General features: G+C 46.6%; 2 protein-coding genes across 4 annotated transcripts in view; one reads left to right on the top strand and one right to left on the bottom strand.

Moving 5' to 3' along the window:
• The window catches only part of Helz (helicase with zinc finger), a 131,861-nt gene extending 105,350 nt beyond the window's left edge, over positions 1-26,511 (bottom strand). For all 3 annotated transcript variants that reach the window (XM_051158932.1, XM_051158933.1, XM_051158934.1), the window contains exons 1-4: positions 26,454-26,511; positions 25,071-25,126; positions 19,322-19,378; positions 2,341-2,568 (exon numbers count right to left, since the gene is read on the bottom strand). In XM_051158932.1, coding sequence (XP_051014889.1) covers positions 2,341-2,550 — 210 coding nt within the window. In that variant the 5' untranslated portion in view covers positions 2,551-2,568; positions 19,322-19,378; positions 25,071-25,126; positions 26,454-26,511. The remainder of the gene's footprint in view (positions 1-2,340; positions 2,569-19,321; positions 19,379-25,070; positions 25,127-26,453) is intronic.
• On the top strand, positions 25,866-27,552 carry LOC127200811 (proline-rich protein 2-like). The gene is made up of 2 exons (XM_051159280.1): positions 25,866-26,514; positions 27,393-27,552. The coding sequence occupies exons 1-2, from the start codon at positions 25,866-25,868 to the stop codon at positions 27,422-27,424; spliced, it is 681 nt and encodes a 226-aa protein (XP_051015237.1). The 3' UTR covers positions 27,425-27,552.
• Positions 27,553-27,798: the final 246 nt, after the last annotated feature.

The raw sequence follows: 27,798 nt of genomic DNA, 5'->3' as shown, positions 1-27,798 counted from the left end.
ATGTACACAAAATAAAAATAAATATTATTTTTAAAAATTAAATTAAATTAAAACTTTAAACCCTAAACTTGTGGCTTTCCTTCTACTTCTTCCACTGGCTCCTTTTTTCCCTTTGGTGCCTCCTTGTGGCCGAACTTCTCAGAGCTGGCTCTGCTCCTTTATAAACCCCCATTCAAGGAGCAGCAGGAGATTAGTTGGAGGTCAGAGCAGCCAGGGCTTCAGTGAGGCAGTGTGAAGGTCAGACTAATCTAAGGAAGCCCCTCTCGTCACAGTGACCTCCATGACATCGGGTGTGAGCCACAGACCTGTGCCACTTACTAGACACACTGCAACATCTTCAGAGGCAGCCACTGGCACAGTGGCTCTCTTGCCTTTCCTTTTACTCCTCAGCTGCTCCTGTCAACCGTAGCCTTCTTCTCCCTGGTGACCTGAACCAAGCCCTAGCTAGATGCTGACTAACACTTATAGCCCACAATCTCTTAATCTCTCTCTCCCTAACTCCACACTTGCAATCACTCATCTCCAGTCAGATGGGTCAATGGCATCTCAAGTCCAAAGGCCCAAACTAAGCTCACAAACCTGCTCCCTTCTCCCCCAAACTGAGAGAGACCCCATTATCCTCAGGGCTTAGGCAACGAAAGCCCGGGAACATGACTTCACATGACAGGGCTCCCCCATTCCCTGCACTCAGAGCGTCAGAAGATCAGCTCCTGCCTTAGACTTCTATACAAAGCAGGCTGCACTGCTGTTCATAAACCGAACACTGAGTCTCTGTCATCTCAGTCCTGGGTCATTGCAAGAGTCCCAAATGGTCCCTTTGCCTACATTCTTATTCCTTCACAGTCTCTTTTCTTTCCTTGTCTTGTCTGTTTTCTTTCCTTTCCTTTCCTTTTTAGGGTCTTTCTACATAACCCTAGCTGTCCTGGAACTCACCATGTAAACAAGGCTGGCCTCAAACTCACAGAGATCTTCCTGCCTCTGCCCCCTGAGGTGGGGGGACTAAAGGTGTGCACCACCACATCCACCACTCTTTCTTCTGTTTTGTTTTGTCGTTGGTGGTGGTGGTGGTTGTGGTTTTCAAGACAGGGCTTCTCTGTGTAGCCTTGGCTGTCCTGGACTCAAGACCAGGCTGGCCTCGAACCCACAGTGATCTTCCTGCTTCTGCCTCCTGAGTGCTGGGACTAAAGGCATGCGCCACCATGGCCAGCTTTCCTTCTTTTTTTTTTTTTTAATCATCTATTTTGAACACCAGTCTAATGGTTCCTGGTGATCAAAGCCCACCACTGCTCTGCTCCAACTGCTGTAGCAGCTCCCCAACTCACTCAGAACACGACTCAGAAGGCCCGACAGGACCCCAGTGGCCCTACCCGTCCCCGTCTCCCTTCACTCCTCCTATCTAGTCACTCCGGCCCATGCCTCTGCCTCAGGGTCCCTACGCCGTCTGCTTGGTCGTTTCCTCCATTTCCACGGGGTGCGTCCCTTTTCTCCTTCCCACCGCCTGCTCAGTAAGCTGGCCGTGACCGGCTGGTAAAGCCCCGTCTCCTGCACTCCTGAGCCCTTCTCCCTCCAGCATGCTGTCAAGCTAGTGTGCAGTCATCTACAGCAGCCTCTGGTTCTATGTATTCTATCTATCTGACACTAGACAGAATCAGGGCGTTTCTCTTTTATCAGTATATAAACGAGGTTCCTAGAACAGTGCCTAGCAGATGGCATATGCTTGGTAAATATACAGTACATGTGGAAGAACCATGACACAATTTTTGTTTTCTTTTTTCTTTTCTTTTTTTTTAAAGATTTATTTCTTACATATACAGTGTTCTGCTTGCATGTACACATACATGCACACCAGAAGAGGGCACTAGCTCTCATTACAGATGGTTGTGAGCCACCATGTGGTTGCTGGGAACTGAACTTGGGACCTCTGGAAGAACAGACAGTGCTCTTAACCACTGAGCCATCTCTCCAACCCCCCCCCCCCCCTTTATTTTACTTATTTATTTATTTTGGCTTTTCAAAACAGGGTTTCTCTGTGTGGTCTTGGCTGTCCTGGACTCACTTTGTAGACCAGGCTGGCCTCAAACTCACAGCGATCCACCTGCCTCTGCATCCCCAGTGCTGGGATTAGGGGCGTGCGCCACCACGCCTGGCTCATAACACATTTTTCAATGTTTAAAAATATAGTTGCCTGCCATTAAGGATGCTCAGAAACCACCAGGCATTTCACTCTTATCTGTTCAGGCCCAAACTAGCTGATCTGTATAGAAAGTGTCCAGCACATGGTTCTTATAATTATCAGCACATCAACATGTCTCCACTATGGCACCAACAGCACTCACTCACCAACTGCAAGAAAGAGGCAATTCTGTAAAGAAGGCTCTCGATTTTGATGCGCTCAATCTCCAGTGGGCATGGCTCTGTGACGTCTGCCATGGAGTACTGGCCAAGAGAAAGCAGGGCCTCTGTGCAGTGCTGGAGGGCCATGTCATAGTCCTGCCTCTTCAGTGACTCACACGCTTGTTCACATGACTTTTCAGCTCTTCTGTCTTCCATGACTCAGGAACAAAAATCCTAAACATGAGAAAAGGATGGGTGTGATTTAAAGACTTAAAAGGGCTGGAGAGGTGGCTCAGCAACCAAGAGCATTTGCTGCTCTTGCAGAGAAACCCAGATTCAGGACCAGGTTTGGCTGCTGGGCAACTCACAACTATCTGTATACCAGTTCAGAGGATCTGATGGCTTCTTTGGGTACCTGCATGCCTGTAGCGAACACACACTCAGGTGCACACACATAGCCAAAATATGTTCTTAGATAATAAAAGATCTTAAAGGCGTTTGTTTAAAGGAGGAGGAGAAGGAGGAGAAGGGGGAGGAGGGGGTGAAGGGGGAGGTAACAAAGACTTGGTAATTATAGACCCTAGCCCATTCCTACCCCACCAGCTGAATGCCCTGGAGAGCCTCCTGTCCTCGCAGCACAGCAGCAGCTGTGGACAGTGGAAAATCTAACACATATATTTGATGAAGTCTTTACTAAGATCCAGGCTAAAATACCCACCCACAGCAGCCAGGATCAAATTCTTTATAAGTGAAGCAATGCTACAAAGTACAAATAAAAAGAAGATTCCATTTTCTTTTTTTTTTTTAAAGATTTATTTTATTTATTGCATATGAGTGCTTTATCTGCAGAAGAGGGCATCAGATTACAGTATAGATGGTTGTGAGCCACCATGTGGGTGCTGGGAATTGAACTCAGGACCTCTGGAAGCAGGCAGCGCTCTTATCCACTGAGCCATCTCTCCAACCCCAAGATTCCATTTTCTTGACCAAAGTAACAGTAATGTCTCCTGTCTAAACCTTTCAGCTTCAGCCCCTCTTTAGTCTTATACTTCTGTCCTTGCAGAAAATCAAAATCCTTATAGTGTAGGATTTTTTTTCACACCCTTAAAAAAACTGGCCAAAGTTCGAGCTGGACGTCACTTCAACTAAGCCCACACTCCCAGGCGGACAGGCCCTAGGCTAACAGCCTCAACACAGAGATGGCCCTTGAGCTCATTGCTTTCCAGAATCTCAGAGGTTAGTGGAGGAGCCAAGGCACAAGTTAGCAAAGACCAGAAAGACTCACTCCATCTGAGACATGAGCTGGCTCAAGAGGCGAACAGGAGTTCAGCACACGAACTCCAGCTTTGCAGAGACAAGAGTCCAGCTGAAGCAGAGGGCTCAGTGGGTACAGGCACTTGCAGCCCACCATGGTGACCTGTTTATCCCTGGCAACCACATGGTAGAAGGACCAACACCTGCAAGTCTTCCTCTGACTTCAGTCACACATGCACTCACAACAACAAATAACTGCAGTTAAGAAAACATTTTTAAAGACGTATTCAGATGAACTCAGCGAGAGGAGATAACTGACTCATTAAACTCAAGATATCACGAAGGGGCGGAGTAGGAGGAGCTGTGGACCAAACACACATGAGCCTGCCAGAGGCTCACTGGCAGGGTGACTGGCCAGCACTCATGGGGCTCTAAGTCCTTCAGTCCATGAAGAACTGGTTAGAAGAAGAAATGGGGAGCCCTGCACCGAACCCACAGAGGCCAAAACAGAGTGCCTGATCCCCTGGGACTGGAATTACAGACAGTTTCCAGCCACCATGTGGGTACTGGGGATCAAAGCAGCACTTACCTCCATCACTCCAGACCCTGCCTCTGCCTCTTGAGTGGAGGGACTAAAAGCTTGCACCATAGCCAGCCCGGGCCACATGCCTTTAATCTCAGCACCCAAGGGCACAAACAGGTGGATTTCTGTAAATTCGAGGCCAGCCTGATCTGTGACAAAATCTAGGAAAGACAGCCAAAACTACATCGGACTCTTTGGTTTTGTTTTGATAAGGTCTGTTACTAAAAGCTGGAGTTTATCAATGTGGCTAGGCTGGCTGGCCAAAACCTCCAAGAATCTGCCTGTCTCTGTCTCCCCAACACTGGGTTAGAAGTACAGACACCACCACAGCTGGCTTTCACTTGGATGCCAGCATCTGAATGCAGATCCACATGTTTGTGTGACAGGCGACCTACCAACTGAGCTTCCCCCAGCCCCTGGAGTTTTTAACTAAAAACAAAACATGGTTTTAAATGTTTATGCTTAACATGTTAAATGTTAATACTGTTGTTTGTTTGTTTTTGTTTTCAAAACAGGATTTTTCTGTGTATTCTTAGCTGTCCTGGAACTCACTCTGTAGACCAAGCTGTAGATCCGCCTGCCTCTGCCTCCCAAGTGCTAGATGAAACCTGTGTGACCATCATGTTTTGTTTTGTTTGTTTTTTAACAAATTAAATATTTTAACATAAACTGGACTTAGTGGAGCACCTCTATAATCCCAGCACTTGGGGAGGCAGAGGCAGGCAGATCTATGGGAGTTTGAGGCCAACTTAGTCTATAGAGTCTAGGACAGCCAAAGCTATATAGAGAAATCTGTCTCGAAGGGAAAGAAATAACATAAAAACTGTGTTATCAACTAACAAAATAATCCAACAAATAGATGACATCAGTCTTTGCCTGGTATCTGTTCAAACTCCCTGGGCTTCCCCTCTGAATGCTATGTAATTCCCAGTTGGGTTTAAGAGAGTTTAAATATTTCAGTTATGGTTTGATTTTATGTCCCTAATATATAAATGCATATTGATTTGGTAAAATCAATTATCAAATAAAAATCAAAACTACTCATTTCTGTACTGTTATAGTAACTCTGCCCCTGACTTGAGACTAGGATTAGAGGCTAATGAGGTTAGGAGCACTTGCTGCTCTTCCAGAGGACCCAGGTTCAGTTCCCAGCACTGTCATGGAGGCTTGCAGCCATCTGTAGCTCTAGTCCCCAGGGTCCAAGGCCCTCTTCTCATCTGCATGAGCACTGCACACATATGATACAGACATGCAGGCAAAACAGCTATACACATAAAAAATTAAATCTTAAAGAAAAAGAAAGCCATTAGAAAACAATCACTTCTCAGGCGGTGGTGGCACATGCCTTTAATCCCAGCACTTTGGGAGACAGAGGCAGGCAGATTGCAGTGAGTTTGAGGCCAGCCTGGTCTACAAAGCAAGTCCAGGATAGTCAAGGCTACACAAAGAAACCCTGTCTCCAAAAACCAAAAACAAACACACACATTAAAAAAAAAGAAAAGAGCCGGGCGTGGTGGTGTACGCCTTTAATCCCAGCACTCGGGAGGCAGAGGCAGGCGGATTGCTGTGAGTTCGAGGCCAGCCTGGTCTACAAAGTGAGTCCAGGATGGCCAAGGCTACACAGAGAAACCCTGTCTCGAAAAACCAAAAAAAAAAAAAAAAAAGAAAGAAAGAAAGAAAAGAAAACAAGCACTAATTTGTGGCACACAGCAGAGTCGTCGGCAGAACTGGATGACAGTTGAGGCTGTAGAGACTGTCCTGTGCACAGTGGTTTGTTAAACAGCACCCCCAAGCCTCCACCCATTAACGTCAGCAGCACACCTGCCAACTTATAATAATGAGGTGTCTCTAGACACTAACCAATGTCCTCCTAGGGAACTAAACCAGCCTCAGTCAGGAACCGACAGATAAACAGACAGTAGAAAGGGTAAGGAACGGCAGGTCTGGCTGCTAGGGACACTGAGACAAAAAGATTCCAAGTTCAAGGACAACCTGGACAATTTAGTTAGACCCTGTCTCAAAATAAAGTAAATAAAAGGGGCCATCAAAACAGTCCAACAGGTAAAGGAGCTAAGGGCAGAACTGACTTTGATACCTGGGACCCACACAGTGGAAGGCGCCATCTGCAAGCTCTCTTCTAACCTAAGTAAATATAAGTTAAAAGTATTTTTACCCAGAGCTGCACAGAAAAACCTGTCCCTTTAAGAAGAAGGAGGAGGAAGAGGAGGAGGAGGAGGAAGAAGAGGAGGAGGAGAAGGAAGAAGAGGAGGAGGATATTTTTAATTATGTGTATGAGGCTCATGTGTACACATGAGTGCAGGGACACTTGGAGGCCAGAGATGCTGGAGTTATAGGAGGTAGTGAGATGGCCAATGTGGGTTCTTGGAATTAAACTGAGGTCCTTGGGAAGAGCAGCAAACGCCATCTCTCAGGCCGTGTTTGGGATTCTGAGACAGGGTCTGGTTTACAATCAAAAACCATCTCTGGCCAGGCATGGTGGCACACACCTTTAATCCCAGTACTTGGGAGGCAAAGGCAGGAGGATCTCTGAGAGTTCGAGGCCATCCTAGTCTACGGAGTGGGTTCCAGGACAGCTGGAGCTGTTACACAGAGAAACCCTGTCTCGAAAAACCAAAAAAACAAACAAACAAACAACAGTAAAAAGAGCTGGCATGGTGGCGCATGCCTTCAATCCCAGTACTTGGGAGGCAGAGATGGTGCATCTCTGAGTTTGAGACTAGCTTCACCTGTGAAGCCAGTTTCAGGATAATCAGAGCTGCATAAAAGAGAGATCTTGTCTAAAAATGAACAAAATAACAATAATAAATAGTGGGGTGGGGGGAAGGGGGAACAAGAAGGAGGAGGAGGAGAAGAATCATTATTAGCCATTATAGAAATGCAAATTAAAGCCATGATTAGCTATCAAACACATTTCCTAGAATAGATGAGTACAGCCTAGCAGTTAAGAACACTTGCTGCTCTTCCAAGGACAAAAGTTTGGGTCCTGGGCTGGAGAGATGGCTCAGTGGTTAAGGGTGCTACCTGTTCTTCCAGAGATCCTGAGTTCAATTCCCAGCAACCACATGGTGGCTCACAACCATCTATAACAGGATCCAGTGCTCTCTTCTGCAGATAAAGCACTCATACACAATAAGTAAGTAAGTGAATAAATAAATATTTTTTTAAAAAACCAAGGTAAAAAAAAGTTTGGGTCCTAATATCAATCTAGGAGTCCTACATATTCCTATAACCTTGACTCCACAGAAAACTAAGACAGGAGGATCTCTGGGGCTTGCTGGCTTCCAGCCTACCTGGGAAGACATGAGTTCCCAGCTTAGGATAGATTCTGCCTCAAAAGGAATAGATGAAGAATGACAGCACCTGCACCTTCTTCTGACCTCCACACGCGTGCAAAGGCACACACGTGCACGTGCTCACCCACTGATGTTCATGTCTCAACAACACCTCTTGTTCTATTCAGTTTCCCCAAGATGATGAGAACCACACTTAGACAAAAGCCAGTGAATAAATGTCTACAGTCGCCCTACTCAGAATCGCTAACAACAAAACTCAAAATGTCCTTCAGCAGTGAATGGGTGAGCAAGCTGCAGCACTCCCACAGTGGGAAACTACTCAGGAGTGAAAAACAATAGACTACAACAGCCTGGGTGAGACCAACGCTCAGTAGGTAAATGTGCTCGCCATCAAACCGGAAGACCTCAGTTACAGCCCTAGAACCCACACGGCAGAAGTTATCCTCGGACCTCCAAATGCAAGCAGGCACGCACACACACACATACACACAGACACATAAATAACAGCAAGCATACTAATAAAAAGCAGAAAGCAATCATAAACTTTGCATTACTGTATTGTAATGGAAGGTTTTGGTTTCTTCGTAAACTCAATTGTGTTATGCAAACATGTTTTTGTTTTAATACCAAGTGTGGGATTTTAGTTTGAGCTTTAGCTTGTCCACACCTGTTAATTGTCTCATATGGGGCGTGGCTTTTGCCAGCTGGTAACGGCTTCCTCATGCAGCATGGAGAGGGGCATGTTCTAGGGCTCTGACGACATAAATAAGAGCTCAGAGAGAGTGTGTGGAGGTGTGCTGTGCTGGCATGTGGCATGTAGCAGCCAGGAGAAGCAAAGGGGCCCCCCCTCCCCACCAATCTTTTTTCTCCTATATAGAGTTAGGAGGTCGGAAGAGAGATTGAGTTTTCAACACTCCAAATAAAGTAGAGTTTAAAAGAAAGAGCACTACACTATCTAGTCACAATGACAAGCCAGAGGAAACACAATTATAATAGGACAGTATGAGTGAGCCTCAGGAATGACTCTGTACTTAATACTGACTGTATACTGACATCTGCATATACCGTATGTACATTAAACTAACAAAACTACTCATGAAAAGGAAGCTTTTGCCAGGAACAGTGACACATGCCTTTAATCCCAGAGCTTGGGAGGCAGAGGCAGGCAGATCTCTGTGAGTTCAAGGCCAGCCTGGACTACAGACCTAGTTCCAGGACAGCCAAAGCTACACGGAGAAACCTTATCCCAAAAAACAAAAATTAAAAATTAAATAGAAACAGAGTATTAATAACACCAATACAGGGCTGGAGAGATGGCTCAGTGGTTAAGAGCACCGCCTGTTCTTCCAAAGGTCCTGAGTTCAATTCCTGCCAACCACATGGTGGCTCACAACCATCTATAATGTAACCTGATGCCCTCTTCTGGCCTGCAGAGGTACATGAAGACAACACTGTATACATAATAATTAATAAATCTTTAAAAAAAAAATACCAATACACTAAAAATAATGAAATAAAGATAAATCTTAGTGTCACAGCTGGAATCCTTTAGAAACTGGGGGAAAAAACAGATACAAAATAAGTGGGTTATTTATAAACAAAAGGTGCTTGCATTTCCCTTCCTCTTCCTTAGGTTGAAGCATGCAGCCTGGGAAGGACCATCTCCAAACACACCAACTGTTGGAGGTCACCTAGCACAAAACACAGGGTGCTTCTGAAGAACGCCACCGTAGCAAGATGGCTATTTTGGGTCCAAAGTAAATACTGGAAGAAAAATGAAGCCAACGGTGTGCCACAGTGCAGCTAGCAGACACCAGATAACAGGAAGGCAAGTCTGTGACAGCAGCAATGATCAGCAGACTTCCTAAAAAATCAAGTCATGAATCTATTCTCGTTTCCTTAAGAAGCCTTGGAACTCTCTGCTCTGTTGACCAGGAGGGCTCCAACTCACAGAGATCTGCCTGGTGGGATTAAAGGCGTGCGCCACCACGTCCAGCCTATGTTTCTTTAAAAACAAAAATACCCCTAGATATGGTGCATAAGTCTGTAATCCTAGCATTTAGGAGGCGGAAGCAGGAAGATGCCACGTGTCCAGAGCCAGTCTCCAAAACAATACAGAAGGGGACAAAGGAGAATGATCTGTCTGTAAAGTACTTGAAACACAAACATGAGGACCCAGGGCTCAGTTCCCAGCATCCATGTAAAGTTGTGCAGTTACGGGCTGGAGAGAATGGCTCAGAGGTTAAGAGCACCATCTGCTCTTCCGAAGGTCCTGAGTTCAACTCCCAGCAACCACATGGTGGCTCACAACCATCTATAGTGAGATCTGGTGCCCTCTTCTGGTGGGCAGGCACACGTGTGGGCAGAATACTGTATGAATAATAAATAAATCTTTAAAAAAAAAAAAAAGGTTGTGCAGTTATAATCCCAGGCCGGGGAAAGCTGAGGTATAAGGACCCCTTGGGCTTGCCTGCCAGCCGATTAGTGAGCTCTGGTATGTGAGAAACCTTGTCTCAAAAGAAACTAAGAGGGTCAGAGAGATGGTTCAGTGGTTAAGAGCACTGCCTGCTCTTCCACAGGTCCTGAGTTCAATCCCCAGCAACCAAATGGTGGCTCACAACCATCTATAATGTGATCTGATGCCCTCCCCTCTTCTGGCCTGCAGAGGTACATGCAGGCAGAACACTGTATATATAATAATAAATAATCTTAAAAAACAAACATGGGCCAGGCATGGTGGCTCACACCTGTAATCCTAGCACTCAGGAGGCAGAGGTTGGCGAGTCACTGTGAGTTTGAGGCCAGCCTGGTCTACAAAGTGAGTCCAGAACAGCCAAGGCTACACAGAGAAATCCTGTCTTAAAAAAAAAAACAACCAGGGCTGGAGAGATGACTCAGAGGTTAAGAGCACTGACTGCTCTTCCAAAGGTCCTGAGTTCAATTCCCAGCAACCACATGGTGGCTCACAGCCATCTATAATGTCATCTAATGTCCTCTTCTGGCCTGCAGGCATACATGCAGACAGAGCACTGTATTCATAATAATAAATAAATAAAAATATTTTTTAAAAAACAACAACCAGAGTCGGGCGTGGTGGCTCACGCCTTTAATCCCAGCACTCGGGAGGCAGAGGCAGGCAGATCGCTGTGAGTTCGAGGCCAGCCTGGTCTACAAAGCGAGTCAAGGCTACACAGAGAAACCCTGTCTCAAAAAACAAACAAACAAACAAAAACAACCAACAATGACTAAGAGCCGGGTGTGATGGCACATGCCTTTAATCCCAGCACTTGGGAGGCAGAGGCAGGCAGTTCGCTGTGAGTTCAAGGCCTGCCTGGTCTACACAGCGAGTCTAGGACAGTCAAGAAACCCTGTCTCACAAAACCAAAAAAAAGAAAGAAAGAAACTAAGATAGAAAGCAACTGAGGAGGACCTCCAACCCTTCACAAGTGTGTACACACTACACATGCAAACATACACACAGATACAAAACTAACTGGTTGCATTCCTTACACTAACCTCTCTTGTCAGTGTGACCATAGTGCTCTTTCATCTCAAAAGCTCTCCCTCCTTTATCTGATTAGAGACAGGATTTAAAGAGCAAACAGCAACAGTGATCAAACTCCAGGAGCCAACAAATGTCGTCACTCGAAACTCAGGACAATTTCCACATCTGTCTTCTATCTTCCGTCTATTAACACAAACTGTCTACTTCACAATTAGAGGACCGGTGTGCATCTGTAAAGGGTTTTCTATTCACTATACTCTCTCCTTCCACTGAAATTCCTAACAGCCATCACTGACTCTTCTCTTTGGGGGTGGGAGGTGGGGGGGTCAGTACTATAAATAAACAAGAAAGGCACAGAAGAACTTAAAAGACAAAATAACATGCAAGGCTCTTGGGGCTGAGGGGTGTGGCTCAGCTGGTACAATGCCTGCCTAGCATTCATGGGTTTGAGTACCAACACCATTGGATGGATGACACATGCCTGTAATCCCAACACTCAGGAGGTGGAGGCAGGAAGATGAGACGTTCAAAGGCATTCTCAGCTTCTCAGCTACACAGCAGAATTCAGGGCCACCCTAGACAAAGTCTCGCACAGGGCTGGTACTGGGACCCACATGGTGGAAGCAAAGAACGAACGCCTGCCACATTGTCCCCTGACCTGCACCTGCCCACATACATGCCTACATGTAAGCACACTCACATATGTACATATGTACAAAAACAATAAATGTAAAAGCCTATTAATAACTGGATTCTAGTCATATTAAACAAAAAATGTTAATGAATAGATTTGGTCATACTAGCTTTTTTTTTTTAACATTGGCGTTCTGCCTCCATGTGTGTCTGTATGAGGGTACCAAGTCCCCTGGAACTGGAAATACAGACATCTATGAACTGCCATGTGGGTACGGGGATTTGAACCCAAATCCTTTTGGAAGAGCAGCCAGTGTTCTTAACCACTGAGACATCTCTCCAGCCCCATTATTAAATATTTTTAAATTTCTTTACAAAACAAAGAATATAAACATTCTAAAGAGAAGAACTACTAGAAAAAAATTGAAATCCACTTTTTTTAAAGCTAGTAATGTGCCTACAGTTTGCCTGTGGGATTTCCAGTATTAGCCTAAGACTCTATTACAAAGTCAGTGGGCTATGACTACAGAAAGAAAGTTCTGCTGAGCAGCATGGCCTGGCAGACACAGGAGAAAGCATGAGGTGGGCCAAGACACAGTGTATTGGGACTAGCCTGGCCAGCCCCACTCACTACATGGTACAACTTTTATGCTTCCTCTAGGAGAAAAAGTTAAGAGCCACTATCCCCCCACCCCCCAGAGGACACATGATTCCAAGATGCCCACCTAGTGACACCCAAACTCATTACCTGCCACCTGGGCCACTCACAATCTAACTTTCCCACCCTGCACATACAGACCCAAGTGCAGTCAGGCCTTAGGCAACCAGGCTACCGTGCCCACAGCTCTCTTCCCAACTTCTCTCTGTACCTACCGACATCCTGTCCTCCTTTCAGGGGCCACCTCAAACCAGCTGCCTTCCTACAGAACTACTGACCTCTCATGTCTACCACCTTGGACTATAGACAGTATGTAAGGTGCTTGTCTACCCAACACTGCCTCTTATATTAACAGACTCATGATGTCTGCCATTTTTATCCCCTTTTACACTCGGAAAAAGAAAGAAAGGAAGGAACAAAGAAGGAAAAAAAAAGAAAAGAAAAGGGTCAGAGAGTCAGACCTAATGATCTGAGTTTCCTCCCCTGGACCCACATGGTGGAGGAAGAGAACTGACTCCCATACGTTCTCAACAAACTGTCCACTGTCACGTACACACAGGCACACATGCAGGGGCACACTCACACAATAATAGTGTAAAAACAATCTTTTTTAACTGCTAGCCATACAAGAAACATTAGAAGAGACTAAACTTCTGAAAGAAAATGAGAAGAAATCAAGTTTATCAACCACCTTCTATTTTGCGTTCCCTCTTGCACAAAGTGGTAATGCTTCTCAACTCCAAATGCATCTCTTCCGGCCTGCAGAGGTACATGCAGGCAGAGCGCTGTATAATTCATAACAAATAAATAAATCTTAAAAAAGAAAGTCAGTGCCCGGAGAGGGAGAGGGAGAGGGAGAAAGGGAGAGAGGGAAGGAGGGAGGGAGAGAGAGAGAGAGAGAGAGAGAGAGAGAGAGAGAGAGAGAGAGAGAGAGAGATCTGCTGAACTGCAAATAGTTAATAGTAACCTAGCAGTGACGTTCCATAGGTCTGACAAAGGTGCCTTGGAAATGGGACAAGCTAACTGTGGAGGAAGCTGGATGCCGCTCACATGAGGACTGCGGTTGCATCTGCACCTCCTCTGTAAGTCTGAAATTACTCCAGATGCTTATTAAAAGTACAAATGGGAAGCTCTGAGTGGTACAGTTGTAGTTTCTCTCAATTAATCTGTACTTTACAATTCTCAACAAGGAGCAAGTTTTATTGTGGCAAAAATAAAAAGGCTTAGCATCTCAGGAGACCTGACACAAGGCTGAGGCAACAAGAAATTCTGCAGTTGCTTCCCTTCCCTTTGGGTGGGTTATTCCTCCGCCTGTGCAGCCTCGCCACTTGGGTTCTTTCTCACTTTTCCTTTAACTCTAAGATACGGGGCTGGACTGATGGCTCCGTGGTTAAGAGTACTTGCAGAAGACCTGCCTTCAGGACCTGGCACTCACATGGCAGCTCAACTGCCTAGCTCCAGGGGATCTGGTGCCCTCTTCTGACCTCCACGGGCACAGGTAGGCACACGGTGCACAGATATACATGCAGCCAAAACACTCACACACACACAGCGCAAATAAACCTAAAAAAATAAATGTAATGGTCTGAAAGAGCAAGGCCAAACCATGGTCCTTTCCTTACAAGCAAAGTCTGGGTCATAGAGTCACTTCCGGCTCGGGGTTTACTGCAGGTGAAGGCGCGGAGGCAGTGGCACGCCTCCCCTCACATTCTTCCATCTACAAGCTTGCATAAGAAGGTCTAAGTTAAAAACGCATCATTCACTACACTGTAGCTCTCCAAGCGCTGGCGCTGGGGTGAGGACCTGCGTGTTTCTAGGGTGAGGCACAGAAACAAGTGCTCCGCAGACAGACCCTCTCCCCATGTCTGCCTCTCCAGGCTCCCAATCACAGCCACTGCCTCACCTGACCTAAGACACCGGATCCACTGTACCTGCCTTCTGTCCCCGCCCACCAGTCACCACCTCTCCCCATCAGTCTCCAAAATACTTCCTACATCGACTATTACTTTCCAAAACCACCAACTCAAGCTCTCGGCACCCTTCACTTAACTATCATGAATCCGACTAGTCTCTGACCCCCTCACCCTCCTCCCTCCCAACCCATCCCCTCACAGTCCTGACTGACTGCAGGGGGCATCACCTCCTACTTTGTTCCATTACTCTCTCAGGATGCATGTAATTAGGATTTGCTCATCATCTTCATTGGATTTACATGCACCCCTTCAGGCTGGAATGTTCCTCAGTATCCCCAAGAAGGCTGCATTATCCCCCGTCAAACCCCCAAGGACTTCATCCAAAGCTGCTCTCAGTCTGGACCTCACTCTTTATTGGTCTTTCATTTCCTGACACCTCTATTCTCTTTACAAGACGGTTGGTTCCTTTCCAACAGGGACTACACTTCCTTCTGCTCCTAACTCTTACAACAGTTTCTCAAAGAGTGTGCTGAGGCACAGCTGTGCCATGAATGACTGAGGAATGTCCTGCCACCATGGTGTCCTCGGCCACAGGGGCAGCAGAAGCCTAAAGCCCTAACTGATTAAATTCAAGCTCACAGCTAGGCATGGCGGCTGGCGCACAGCTTTAATCCCAGCATTCGGGAGGCAGAGGCAGATGCATCTCTGAGTTCGAGGCCAGACTACAAAGTAGGTCCAGGACAGTCAGGAAGGACTACAAGAGAAATTCTGTTTTGAAAAAAACAAAAATAAATAAATAAATAAATAAATTCAAGCTAGCCTCCTTCACCCCAGAGCATTCCTTCATGATAACAGAAGCACTCGGAGGACACAGCCCTGCAGTACCAGTGTCCAATAAGTACTTGCTAAGGCGGAATCACCAACTGTCCCCCTTCAACCACAACACCCAATTCCACATACCCACTCAGACTACAGTCTCATTACAAGCTGTTCCACTGAGGCATCTGGCTATCTTCCTGTCTGTTCTCTACAGCTGCCTATACTTGCCTTACCATGCAAAGCCCACATTGACTTTGATTGCAAGAGAAAAGGATAGGCCGGGCGGTGGTGGCGCACCCCTTCAATCCCAGCACTCCAGAGGCAAAGGCAGGTGGATCACTGTGAGTCCGAGGCCAACCAGGTCTACACAGGAAGTCCAGGGCAGCCAAGACTACACAGAGAAATCCTGTCTTTAAAAAAAAAAAAAAAAAAGGAAAAAGGAAAAGAACAAAGATGACTCAAAATGAGCTAAACATAAATTTCAAGATCAATGAGATACAAGAGCTATTTTTTTTTTTTTTTTTTGAGACAGGGTTTCTTTGTGTAGCCTTGGCCATCCTGGACTCACTTTGCAGACCAGGCTGGCCTCGAACTCACAGCGATCCGCCTGCCTCTGCCTCCCGAGTGCTGGGATTAAAGGTGTGCGCCACCACGCCCGGCACAAGAGCTATTTTATACTAAAATTTATACTAAATCAGAAAAAGAAATGTTTACAGGAAAATGGAATTCCATCCTACTGATAGTGCAACAGGAAAATCTGTATTTGCTATTAGTCCAAACTGGCATGACATCATTGGTGCTACTGTTAAACAATACATCAGAATCCATAAAAACATGCATTAGCTGAGTGTGGTGGCACATGCCTTTAATCCCAGCACTTGGGAGGCAGAGGCAGGTAGATCTTTGTGAGTTCGAGGCCAGCTTGGTCTACAAGGGAGTCCTGGACAGGCAAGGCTACACAGAGAAGCCCTGTCTTGAAAAAAACAACAACAACAACATGCATTAACATAAATATCCTTTTACTCCAAAATTTATCCTAGAGATAATCAAAAGATATGTGTGTGTGTGTGTGTGTGTATGCACACATACACACACACACATATATACACACATACATAAATATATTTTTCCACCTATGGATGTAGATTAAAGGATTAACTGGCTGGAGGATGCCTCAGAAGTTACGAGCAATGGCTGCTCCCCCAGAAGTCCTGAGTTCAATTCCCAGCAACCACATGGTGGCTCACAACCATCTGTAATGTGCTCTAATGACCTCTTCTGGTGTGCAGGTGTACATGCAGGCAGAATACTCATACATAAAATTTTTTAAAATAAATCTTTTTTTAATAGAGAGCTGAAAACCAGCCAGCAGCATTAATAACTAAAGCAAAAAGACAGATGTTGATAGACTTGGCAATGCAGTTCAGCTAACAGTACTTGACTATCATGCACAAAGCCCGAGGTTCAAGTCCCAGTACCACAGAAACTGTCATGGTACCCACACCTGTAATCAGGAGAAGGAAGCGGAAGAGAAATTCAAGGTCATGCTGATAGATAGTCTAGAGCCAGTCTAAAATGGATAAGATTATTTCTGCAAGACTTGCATGTGTAAATTAAAATTGTGACATTTCTTTTATTTTTGTTTGTTTGTTTTTTGAAATAGGGGTTCTCTGAGTAGGTCTGGCTGTCCTAGACTTGCTCTGTAGACCAGGCTGGCTTCCAACTCAGAGATCTGCCTGCCTTTTTGCGAGCCTCTACCCCTACCCCCAGTCATGGGACTAAAGGCATGCAACACTACCCTCAGCTTAAAATTATGAAATTTATAACATGAAATGTTCATCAACATTTACTAAGTTTTTAAAGCATCAAACTATCACATATCATGATTTACAGCATGAGTATTTGAAATGCAATGTCCAAAGAAAATCAACCGTTTCTAGGTAATAAACACAAACGCTGAATAATTTCAACACTAAGAAAGGTCCAGGGATTGCAAAGATGGCTTGGAGAACATGCTCTGCTTTTGCAACAGACCAGAGCTCTGTTCCCAGCACCAATGTCAGGTGGCTGACATTGGCCTGTGGCCCCAGCTGCAGAATGCTGGGCTTCAGATCCGGGACGAGCTGCTGAGGCTCATATTTAACATACCCCTACCTAACTTCATATTCTGCCTCATTCATACACACACACACACACACACACACACACACACACACACACACACACACACACTCCACTATCCTGCCAGGTCCAGGTGTTTCAAAATCTACATCTGGAACGCAGGAGCTCTGGTCTAGCCCCACAGACTGCTTCAACTGGGCCTGCACTTTCCCAGCTGTTCCCACAGACCCTGGACAGCACGTGAAACAGCCTGCCTGCTCGTCCTGGACTTGGCCATCATGGCAGCTTCTTGCCCTCCCCACCATTGCTGACGCCCCAATGTCAGCAAGAAGTAGTCATAGACAATTACGTAGCCCCTTAATGTATTTCTCAGACCACAAGACACACCTGACCACAAGACACACCTGACCATACGACACACCCGGTTTTTACAGCAGTAAAACAAGAAAAACAGTAATGGGACCATAAGACGCACCATAATCCGGCCCCCCTCCCCCCAACTTTTGGGAGGAAAAAGTATGTCTTACCGTCCGAAAATTACGGTATTCATTTATTATCAACAAAAGGCTAGACTGTTGGGTTTCAGATCTGGGACAAGCAGCTGAGGTGCATATTTAACAAACCAGAGTGGACCTGGCCTCTACGTTTTCCCAGCATCCCTCAGTAGTCCCTATCTGTTACGGGGCATGGCTGGCACACCTTGCCCTCTACCCCGAACTTTCCAGACCAGGGGCTGAGCTTCCCTATATACTTCAGACATTTTGGTACCCTTGTTCTCTCCGCATTTTCTCTCTCCCTGCACGCACTCACTCTTTCTCTCTTTCTCTTCCCCCTCCTTCCTGTCTCCCCCACCTCATTCCTTGAGGCAGGTAAACGCGACCAAGAGCTGCCTTTGTGCTTTAATCTGACTTGAATTGGCTCATTTCATCAGCAGAGAAAGCCTATTACCAAGGATCTGTCACACACATATACTTGTGCGCTCCTTGTCGGATGACCATGGTTACCTCCACCTCGGTTTTCTTTCCCTTCCCCCCCCCCCCCCCCCCCCCCCGCCACCCCTAACAGGGTCAAGCCTCCTGCTTCGGCCTTCCTAACGCTGAATCAGGAACAACCCATCATGCCAGTTTTTTATTAGATTTTAAAACAGTCTCAGGGTGGCCTGGGATTCCCTATATAGTCCAAGAGCCTTTAGCTAGTAACTCTCTAGTCTTCCCAAGTACTGAGATTTCAGGCATGAACCTCTCTGCCAATCTCTATCTTAGCCGTTCTTTTTTCTTTTTAGGTTTTCAGACATGTTTTCTCTGTGTAGCCCTGGCTATCCTAGAACTCGCTCTGTAACTCAGGTTGGCCTCCAACTCCAAGAGATCTGCCTGCCTCTACCTCCTGAGTGCTGAAATTAAAAGTATGCAACACAGCCTGGTCATCTTAGTTTTCAATGACCAATAATTCATCTCAAATAAGCTTCCAATCATCTCCACAGAGACAAATCACACAAAATCCACACATACTCAATTGACAAAGGAAACCACGCCCACAAGTTACTGTAAACTTGAAAAGTATACAAGCTTCCTGTGTTCCCCTCAGAGGAGTTGGAAGAACACTGTGCTGACTCAGCAGGGACAGTTGCAGTTAAAAGACAGACTCATGGTGGCGCACACCTTTAATCCAAGCACTTGGGAGGCAGAGGCAGGAAGATTGTTGTGAGTGCTATTATTTTGTATATTTAGAAAATTAGGGGCTGGAGAGATGGCTCAGAGGTTAAGAGCAATGGCTGCCCTTCTAAAGGTCCTGAGTTATATTCCCAGTAACTACATGGTGACTCACAACCATCTATAATGCGATCTGGTACCCTTTTCTGGCCTGGAGGTGTAAATGCAGGTGGAATACTGTATACATAATAAATAAATCTTTAAAAAAAAAAAAAAAAAAAAAAGAAGGCCAGGCATGGTGGCACATGCCTAGAATCCCAGCACTTGGAAGGCAGAGGCAGGCAGATTGCTGTGAGTTCGAGGCCAGCCTGGTCTACAAAGTGAGTCCAAGACAGCCAGGGCTTCACAGAGAAACGCTGTCTCGAAAAAAAAAAAACTAGTAAAAGGAGAAAGATGAGACGAGGTCTCTCTCTTGTGTCTTCTTCAGGAATTGCTGAGTTTTCTCCTTCATAACACTCTCCTCAGCATCTATACTCACCTGCAGCTCACTGCACTGGGGACCACCCAAACAGCCCATCAGAGCTCTTTATACTTTCTGAAAGAGAGAAAAAAAAGCCTTTAAATACCACAGATTGCCAGCTATGCTGGTACAACTCTAATCTCTAATCCCAGTGCTCGAGGACTAAGGCAGGAGAATCTCTATACATCAATACCCTGTCTCCAAAAAATACACAACAAAGCGACAACAACAATCAGCTACTGATGTACCATTTCAGAAGCAGCTGTATCCACCATTCACAGCATCTGGCCTTTCTGCACTCAATCTGATGCAGCAGAACTAGCCATGGACCAAAAGGCCTGACACAAGCCTCTAGAGAGAAAAGCTTTCAGGCTCCTATACTGAGTTGTGTGACCTTGGGCAAGGCAGTTTCTCCAGACCTACATTTCCTCATCTATAAAGTCCTGAGTCCAATACCTGGAACTGGCATGGTGACACATGTCTATAATCCCAGTACTCAAGAAGTGGAGGCAGGTGGACCAAAGGTCCAAGGTTGGGGATGGAGAGATGGCTCAGCACATAATGCTCATGCAGAGGACCAGGGATTCCCAGTACACAGGAGTGGCTCACATCCTTTGTAACTACAACTCCAAGGGATTCAGAGCACTTTCTGTCTCCAAGAACATCAGACATGCATGTAGTACACATACATGCAGATAAAATATTCATATACATAAAATAAATCTAAAAAATGTTTTATTAAAAACTGTTTGGGGCTGGAGCGATGGCTCAGTGGCTAAGAGCGCCACCTGCTCTTCTAGAGGTCCTGAGTTCAATTCCCAGCAACCACATGGTGGCTCACAACCATCTATAATGAGATCTGATGCCCTCTTTGGCACACAGCAGAACACTGCATGTGTAATAAATAAGTATTTACTAATAATGATGAAGAAGGTGATTGACAGACAGTGGTGGTGCACATCTTTGATCCCAGCACTGGGAGGCAGAGGCCAGCCTCATCTATAGAGTGAGTCCCAGGACAGCCAGGGCTACACAGATCTTCTCTCAAAACACACAAAATAAATAATTAAACAAAACAAAAAAATAAATGGTCAACAAACCAAAACTTTCCCCAGCCTGACCACAAGACTAACTGTCTAAGTGGTCAGACTGTCACTAATGCTTCCCGTGTCAGCAGAGCAGAACAGGCATCCAGTAATCTGTCTGGATTCCTCACTCAACTTCTGCCGTTGCCATATACTTTAGGATCAGAGGGGTCTTCCAAAAACTAAATGACCCCCAGCTATTTGCCAAGGCCATGCAGGAGAACAGAACTAGAGATGAAGGAAAAACGGGGCTGGGGGAGAGGGGTGACATGACAGTGTTTGTTTGTAACCTTTTTCTTTTTAATACACATTTTGTCTGTGTAAATGTCACAGACGTGTGCAGTTACCCACAGAAGCCAGAAGACCAGGAGTTACAGGTAGGTGTGAGCCACCTAATGTGGGTGGTGGGTACTGCACATATATACACATATATACACATATACACACATATATACACATATATACACATATATACACATATATACATATATATATATATATATACACACTCCCATATATTTACACACATATACTCAAGCGTAGCTCAATTTAACTTACCATATGCATGCATTTCTGTGTAATTTTTTAGACTATATTATTTATAAATACACCTGACAGGCTTGTGTGTACAAGAACGCTTCCACCATAAGGTATATTTTCACAAAGGAAAAGTGAAAAAGCAAATTCAGACATGATAAGACAACTGAAAGCATGGCACAAAAATAAAGCTCCGTCATTCTCACTTCAAAGCAGTCAGAGCAGCCAGGCATGGTGGCGCACGCCTTTAATCCCAGCACTCGGGAGGCAGAGGCAGGCGGATCGCTGTGAGTTCGAGGCCAGCCTGGTCTACAAAGCTAGTCCAGGATGGCCAAGGCTACACAGAGAAACCCTGTCTCGAAAAACCAAAAAAAAAAAAAGCAGTCAGAGCAAAGATAGGATGAGGACGGGAGGGGGGGTTCAGTGGGTAAAGGCACTCACAGCACAAGCCTGACGACCTGAGTTCAACCTATGGATCCCATGGAAGGTGGAAGCAGTGAGGAAACGCCACAAGGTTGTCCTTTAGCTTCCGCACATGCACATGCATGCTAGAACTTTCAATTAGCTATATGTGTGTCACACACACACACACACACACCAAATCAGGTTTTTTTATTCAAAGCAAGACAAATTCCTGTTTCGCCAGACTTCCTGATCTTAGGGCAATGGACCCAGTATGTTTACCAGGGTGAACACGTTGCTAAGGCTTTTGATTTTAAATTGGAAACCCTCAATTACTTTCAGATAACTGAAACATAACAAACACTTGATATAAATATAACATATATTACACATGCAAGTAGACTTCATGCTCTATCAGCGATAGCCTTAAAAACAGACTACTGGGCCAGACGTGCTGGTGGCGCACGCCTATAATCCCAGCACTCGGGAGACAGGCCCGTGCGTGGATCTCTGTGAGTTCGAGGCCAGCCTGGCCTACAAAGCGAGTCCAGGGTAGCCGGGGCTACACAGCGAAACCCTGCCTCAGAAAACCAAAAAATAAAGAAGGAAGAGAAAGAGGAGGAGAAGATAATCGCCAAGGACGGCTGATTATCAGAGTCAGGATCCTCAAAAGCATTATCTCAGCCAGTCCTGAAGTGATAAGGGCAGTGCTGCGTGCTGCTGCAGCTCCTGCTACAGAAACAATCCTGACACGCCCACACACGGAAGAAGCCAGGAAGCTGATGAGGCCGCTCTCTCCGTATTACACTTCTAGAAAACATTTCAAAATCCTGCTTAGCAGTCCAATTACATCTGCAAGTATGTTTACCTAAGTTTATGAAAATAAACAACCCTGGGGCTGGAGAGCTGGCTCAGAGGTTAAGAGCACTGACTGCTCTTCCAAAGGTCCTGAGTTCAATTCCCAGCAACCACATGGTGGCTCACAACCATCTATGATGAGATCTGATGCCCTCTTCTGGCCTGCAGGTGTACATGCAGGCAGAGTGCTGTCTACATAATAAATAGGTCTTTTTTTGAAAACAACCCTAAGACCTGTATTTCTTGCACTGGGCCTGCCCTTGGATCTTAGTGACAGACAATTATGGCTGTTTGCATCCAGTGTTAATGTCAAGCCTATTTAAACAGAGAACACAGGTACATTTATAAGATTTAATTAAGCAACTTCCTTGAGGATCCCTCTACACTGTTCTTAGCTTTTCATGAAAATGTTGCATTTCTACAATTTTTCTACACTTTTTTATTTATGTGTATGAGTATTTTACCTATATGTATGTCTGCGTTACACATACAGGCCTAGTGCCCAAAGGAGTATTGACTCCCCTAGAACACACAGTTATGAGAGACCATATAGGGGCTGGAAACTGAGCCCAGACCCTCTGTAAGAGCAACTAGTGCCTTTAACCACTGAGCAAGCTCTCCAGGGCATAAGGCTGCAAACGTTCAAGTTTCGCAAGGCCCTCCACAGGCAGGAATGGCTTCTCCTGGGTTTTTTTGCCTTTTTTTTTTTTAAGCACTGTTCCCTTAGGCACTGAAAACTGGACAGTCTGCATACGTATACAGAGTTTAAAGATAATGACGACTGAATTCATTTAAACTCTCTAAAGATGAAATAGCAAAAGGCAAATTTCCCAGCAAATAGGGAGGCACTAGGCTGTATGACTGACTCCCCCAAAAATACGTTACCTAAAATAGTGCCCTAGCTTAGCAGCCAAAAGATAGCCGAAAAAGCCGTGTCTTTCCTCAGCTCAAAGACAAAGACTTCTACTCTCTGTAACCTTTGGCACTCTGGTATTTCCCATTTTAGAATATTTCATGTAACAAGTTGCTTGGTGGCCAACCACCACCAGCTTCACTTTGAAGAGAACAATACTTGTCTGCCTATGTGGGAACTGTGAAAATGTCTCAACCCAATTCAGGCTAAGAGCAGTAGCCCCACAAGATCACCTCCTCCTAAGTACTCAACTTCTAGCCTACAAGTGAACGTGTCTGGGGGTAAAACGCAGATAGAAACTTGGCTCCTAGCCACAGAATTACCTGTAGGTTTCAAACAAAACAGGAGGAAAGTTTAAGCTGGGAGGTCTAAAACAAGAAAATGCCTTCATCCACATGCTGAAAATAAATTTAAAACTCTAACTATGCTTTCCAAAAATTAAAGTAAGCACTGCTGAGTTTCAACACAAGTGCTATGTGCCACAAGAATCTTGATCTGTGTTCACCTCCCTTTCCCAAGTAACCACTCCCTTTACTGCATTTTATTTGGTGGTGGTGGTGGTTGTTTTTGGAGACAGGGTTTCTCTGTGTAGTCTTGGCTGCCCCAGACTCACTTTGTACACCAGGCTGGCCTCGAACTCACCTGCCTCTGCCTCCCGAGTGCTGGGATTAAAGGCATGTTCCACCACCACCCAGCATATTCTTTAAAATATGTACTAGATTTGAAAAGTTTGCAAAGATTTCAAAATCTTTAATTTTGAAATTTGTAAAGGAGGTTTAAAAAAAAAGCACTGTAGTCAATTGACCAAAATGTCTTATATTTTTCTAAAGCAACCAGGGTAAGGTACCTTGAGAAACTAGTTGAAAACTGTAACAACAAGCTTCTCTGTCCCCGGTACACAGAACAAAACGTCCACTAATATAATATAATGTCCTTTAACTCCAAGGTATTACAACAAGCATGGTAGCACCAGCCTTTAAGGCCAGTACTGGGAGGTTCAAAGTGAGCCTTGTCTATTTAGACAGCCAAAGCCTGTCACCAAAAGGAAAAAACAAGTATTACATGGGATAAATAAATCAAGAATCTGAATTTGAATTTACACACCATCTATGACCAGAAATGATGACCAGGTAGTCATATCCCCTAAGCAACACAGAACTATTATTAACACTATTATTTTTAGTTAAACTACTATCAGACATTTACTATTCAGCTTTTCAGGAAATAAAAGGGGCTGCGGATGTAGCTCAGTGGTTCTGCTCTTGCCTAGTGTGTGTGAGGCCATTAGGTCCCATGCATACCAACACCACAAAGCAAATAGCTAAATAAATTAAAATAAAAAATAGCTGCTTTCTGAAAATTACTATCTCCAATGAAAAAGGGTATATACTTCATAAGTATCCCACAAAGTGTGGGTGTGCAAACTCCAGCTACCCAATTTCTTATACTCAGCGTGGAGCAAGCGATGGACAGGAAAACAGATAAAATCCAGTGCCGGGCGTGGTGGCGCATGCCTTTAATCCCAGCACTGGGGAGGCAGAGACAGGCGGATCGCTGTAAGTTCGAGGCCAGCCTGGTCTACAAAGTGAGTCCAGGATGGCCAAGGCTACACAGAGAAACCCTGCCTCGAAAAACCAAAAAAAAAAAAAAAAAAAAAAAAAAAAAAAAAAAAAAACAGATAAAATCCAGACCATCCAATTAAAGTTACACAAGGAAATCTGAAGAGGCAAACTATAATTACTCCTGGAGAAGACACTGATCAAAGACTGCCACAAATAACACTTGGCTATTGATAGACTCCACTATGTATGAATAAGTTGGAGCCACTAAAAAGGGCGGCACATCTTTCTGAAATCTAGTGCCGCCCGTATCCCAGCTGGCTGACTGATCTGCTCGGGAAGTAGCTTTTAGCCTTACCCTTGAGTGGGTTACAAGAGGGAAAACGGGGCAGTCTTTAACTTCATTTTCTCACCTTGCACATCTCTCCGACTCTGTAGTTCATTGGTGATCAATTGCTTCATCCAATCCCTGGGGCAAACAGGAAAGCAGAATATCGCTATACAATACCAGTAGCAAACATATTGTAGCCCTAGAGTAAAAGAATATTTTGACTTCAAGTGGGAAAAGTTACAAAAACAGTACAGTATGAAGCTTTTTTTCTGTGGGGGGAAGGGGAGGCCAATCTGTTACTTTTACCTAAAACTGAAAATACTGTCTTTCAGCAATAGATTACAAAGTGTTCCTAAGTCTTGAGCACAGCAAACTCATCTCCTTCGGCGGCGCTGATTAGTCTTGCTTTCAAAAACAAAAGATGGGGAGGAAAAGTCAAGGAGGGAAAAAAGGCTATTCATGAGTGAAGAGAGGACAAAATCAAGAACAAACTAGGACAGATAAGGTCTCCCTCTTCTGACGCCCTCTCTGGGACTCTATTATCTCTGAAGTTAGACTTTTGATTATATTAATGGCTTGCCTGAAAAGTCTAAGTTTGCAAAGGAGAGAGAATGCCAATGTCGGGAGTTCAACAAAAACTTACAAGGTTCCCAACCCAAAAGAAATCTGAGGACTCTGGCTTCCAGCCTTGTATGAAAGGACCCTCAGCAAAGGCCAGAGGGGCATAAGACTTAAAGCTTTGGGGGAGAGAAATCACAGCTCCTAGTTTAGACTCGAGCCCTTGGTGGGGGGGGGGGGAGGAAAGAAAGGGGCCTTTTAAGACACCTCCAGGAAGAGATAGTGGATTTGTTTTTGTAGATGTGCTCACAGGCCACGCATGTCCCCGGAGGGGGGCGGGGAGAGGGGGACTACAGTGAATCTTGGGCAGAGCCCTCTGCTGGGGAGGGGCGCCCCCCTGACCCACTTTTCGTGGTGTCCTCTTCCCTGGGGTCACTGCCCCACCCCGGGTGGAAGTGCTAACCCGGAGGGCTGCACCGCGCACGGCGTGGGAGGCCGCCCGCTCCCCACCCTATGCCACGACCCCAGGGCGCGGGGCGTGCGGGGACCCCGGGGCGGCCCGTGCCCGAGCAGCCTCGCGCGGGCTCCTGGGTTCCCCCGAACCTCAGGCGTGTGCAAGGACCCCCCCGGGCCACCGCCTAGGCCCCTGGCGCCTCAGCCCCCCAGCGGAGGGAAAAGGAGATTGAGGAGGGGAAGAAGCAGTAAACAGCTCCAGCGTCCGGGCCTCGCCTCTAAGAGAGCCCCGCTCCCCGGGCCCTGTCGCCGGCCGTCGGGACCCCCCGGCTGTCCCCAGGGCCGCGCTGTCCAGGACCCGGAGGACCCGAGAAGACTCCAGGCCTCTCCCCGGTTAGCTCTGGAGGCTCCAGAAGCGACCCGGGCAGCGGAGAACGGGGAAGTCAGGACTTACCTGTCATTACTTTCTACGCCATCTTGGATCCACTTGTCAACGTCCCCACAAAGCATTATGGGTAAGAAAGAGCCTTTAAAGTGACTCCCCCCCCCTCGGCCCCCGACTCCCGCCTCCTGCCGCCGGCGCCGCCCCCTCCGGCCGCACCTCCCTCCGGAAAGTTGGCCCCAGAGGCCCGCCCGGCCCCCTTCAGCGCCTGCGGGACTTCTCAAGGAACACCCTCCCCCCCCCCCCACGCCCGGTTTTCCAACTGTGCCTTTGGGGTGATCTCTCTCCTCCCTGCCCCGATCTCCTCTGTCCCCCTACGCGAGCTGCTGTTTGCCCCGCTGCGATCCTGCCCTAGCAGGCAGATACCCTATTTCTGCATTCAACGCGGGGTGTCCCGAGGCGGATGCATGGATACATGGAGAGATGCATGAGCGAATGCATGCGCACGCCTGCTAGAGATCTCCCCGCTCCAGGTCCTTGGCTAACGCTCGCGCTTCCCGCCCCAGGGTATCCGCCACGCATGTCTCACCCGCGCGTGGGGACAGTACCTGTATCCTTAGAAGCCACTCTGGGGCCCTTGGGGTTCCAGGAACTCTGAACGCCGGGTCAACCCGCCACCGAAGTGCAATTAGGGTTTGGGAAGGTTAAGCTAAATGCAACTTTTACCCCCAGTTTACTCAGCCTTGCGCGGTCCCTTCCTCTCGGCGGGTAACGTGATCCGAGACCCTCTAGGTCAGAGGACCCCTCCCCTAGGAATGTAGCTTTGGGCTCTGTAGGATCCACCGGGTTAGAGTCCAAACTGTGGACTGTGACTTCCCCAAGCAGGTAACTCTGGGTAGCCTGGCCGCAGACTCCGGGTGGGGCGTGGATGCGCGCCTGGGCCGGGAGGTGGAGCCCCCCGAGGGGGTGGGGGGCAGTGCCTACCGCGTTCCAACTGTCCTGTTCCCACAGGGCGGCGACCCCAAGCGGCGGGACAAGGTTGAAGGCGGGCGCCACGCTGGCTCGGGAAGAGAGAGGAGGGGGATGTCCAGAGTGGCTCAGAGGCGACTAGGGCGCAGGAAGTAGGAGGCGACCGTGCGCTGGCTACGGACCTCAGCGAGCATCCCGAGGGCATCTGCTTACCCGTAGCTGGACAAGCGGCGCGCTTTCCCCGCCCCTCCCATTTGCTTCGGGCGTGCTACACCTAGCTCAGGTGACCACCGCCTTGCTCCCTGAAGTACCAGCTTCATCCAGCCCTTGTCCTGCCAGAAATGGAAGTGTGTTTATTAACTCCCCACCCCCACCCAGTATGTTCTCTTCCTCCAGTGTCAGCATTGCAGAGTTCGGGGACGTCTGGTGCTTGCCCCCCCCCCCCCAG

The sequence above is a fragment of the Acomys russatus genome, chromosome 16 (assembly GCF_903995435.1).
Source record: "Acomys russatus chromosome 16, mAcoRus1.1, whole genome shotgun sequence".
In the NCBI taxonomy this organism is placed as follows: domain Eukaryota; kingdom Metazoa; phylum Chordata; class Mammalia; order Rodentia; family Muridae; genus Acomys; species Acomys russatus.
Note: the sequence above shows the minus strand (reverse complement) of the source record. Positions and strands in the feature narration are given on the sequence as shown.

Excerpts from the sequence above, each read along its gene's own strand:
- LOC127200811 (XM_051159280.1), top strand. The coding sequence starts at position 25,866 with ATGTCCCCGGAGGGGGGCGGGGAGAGGGGGACTACAGTGAATCTTGGG. Across the intron at positions 26,515-27,392 it reads GTCCCCACAAAGCATTATGG|GGCGGCGACCCCAAGCGGCG; the intron begins GTAAGAAAGAGC and ends CTGTTCCCACAG.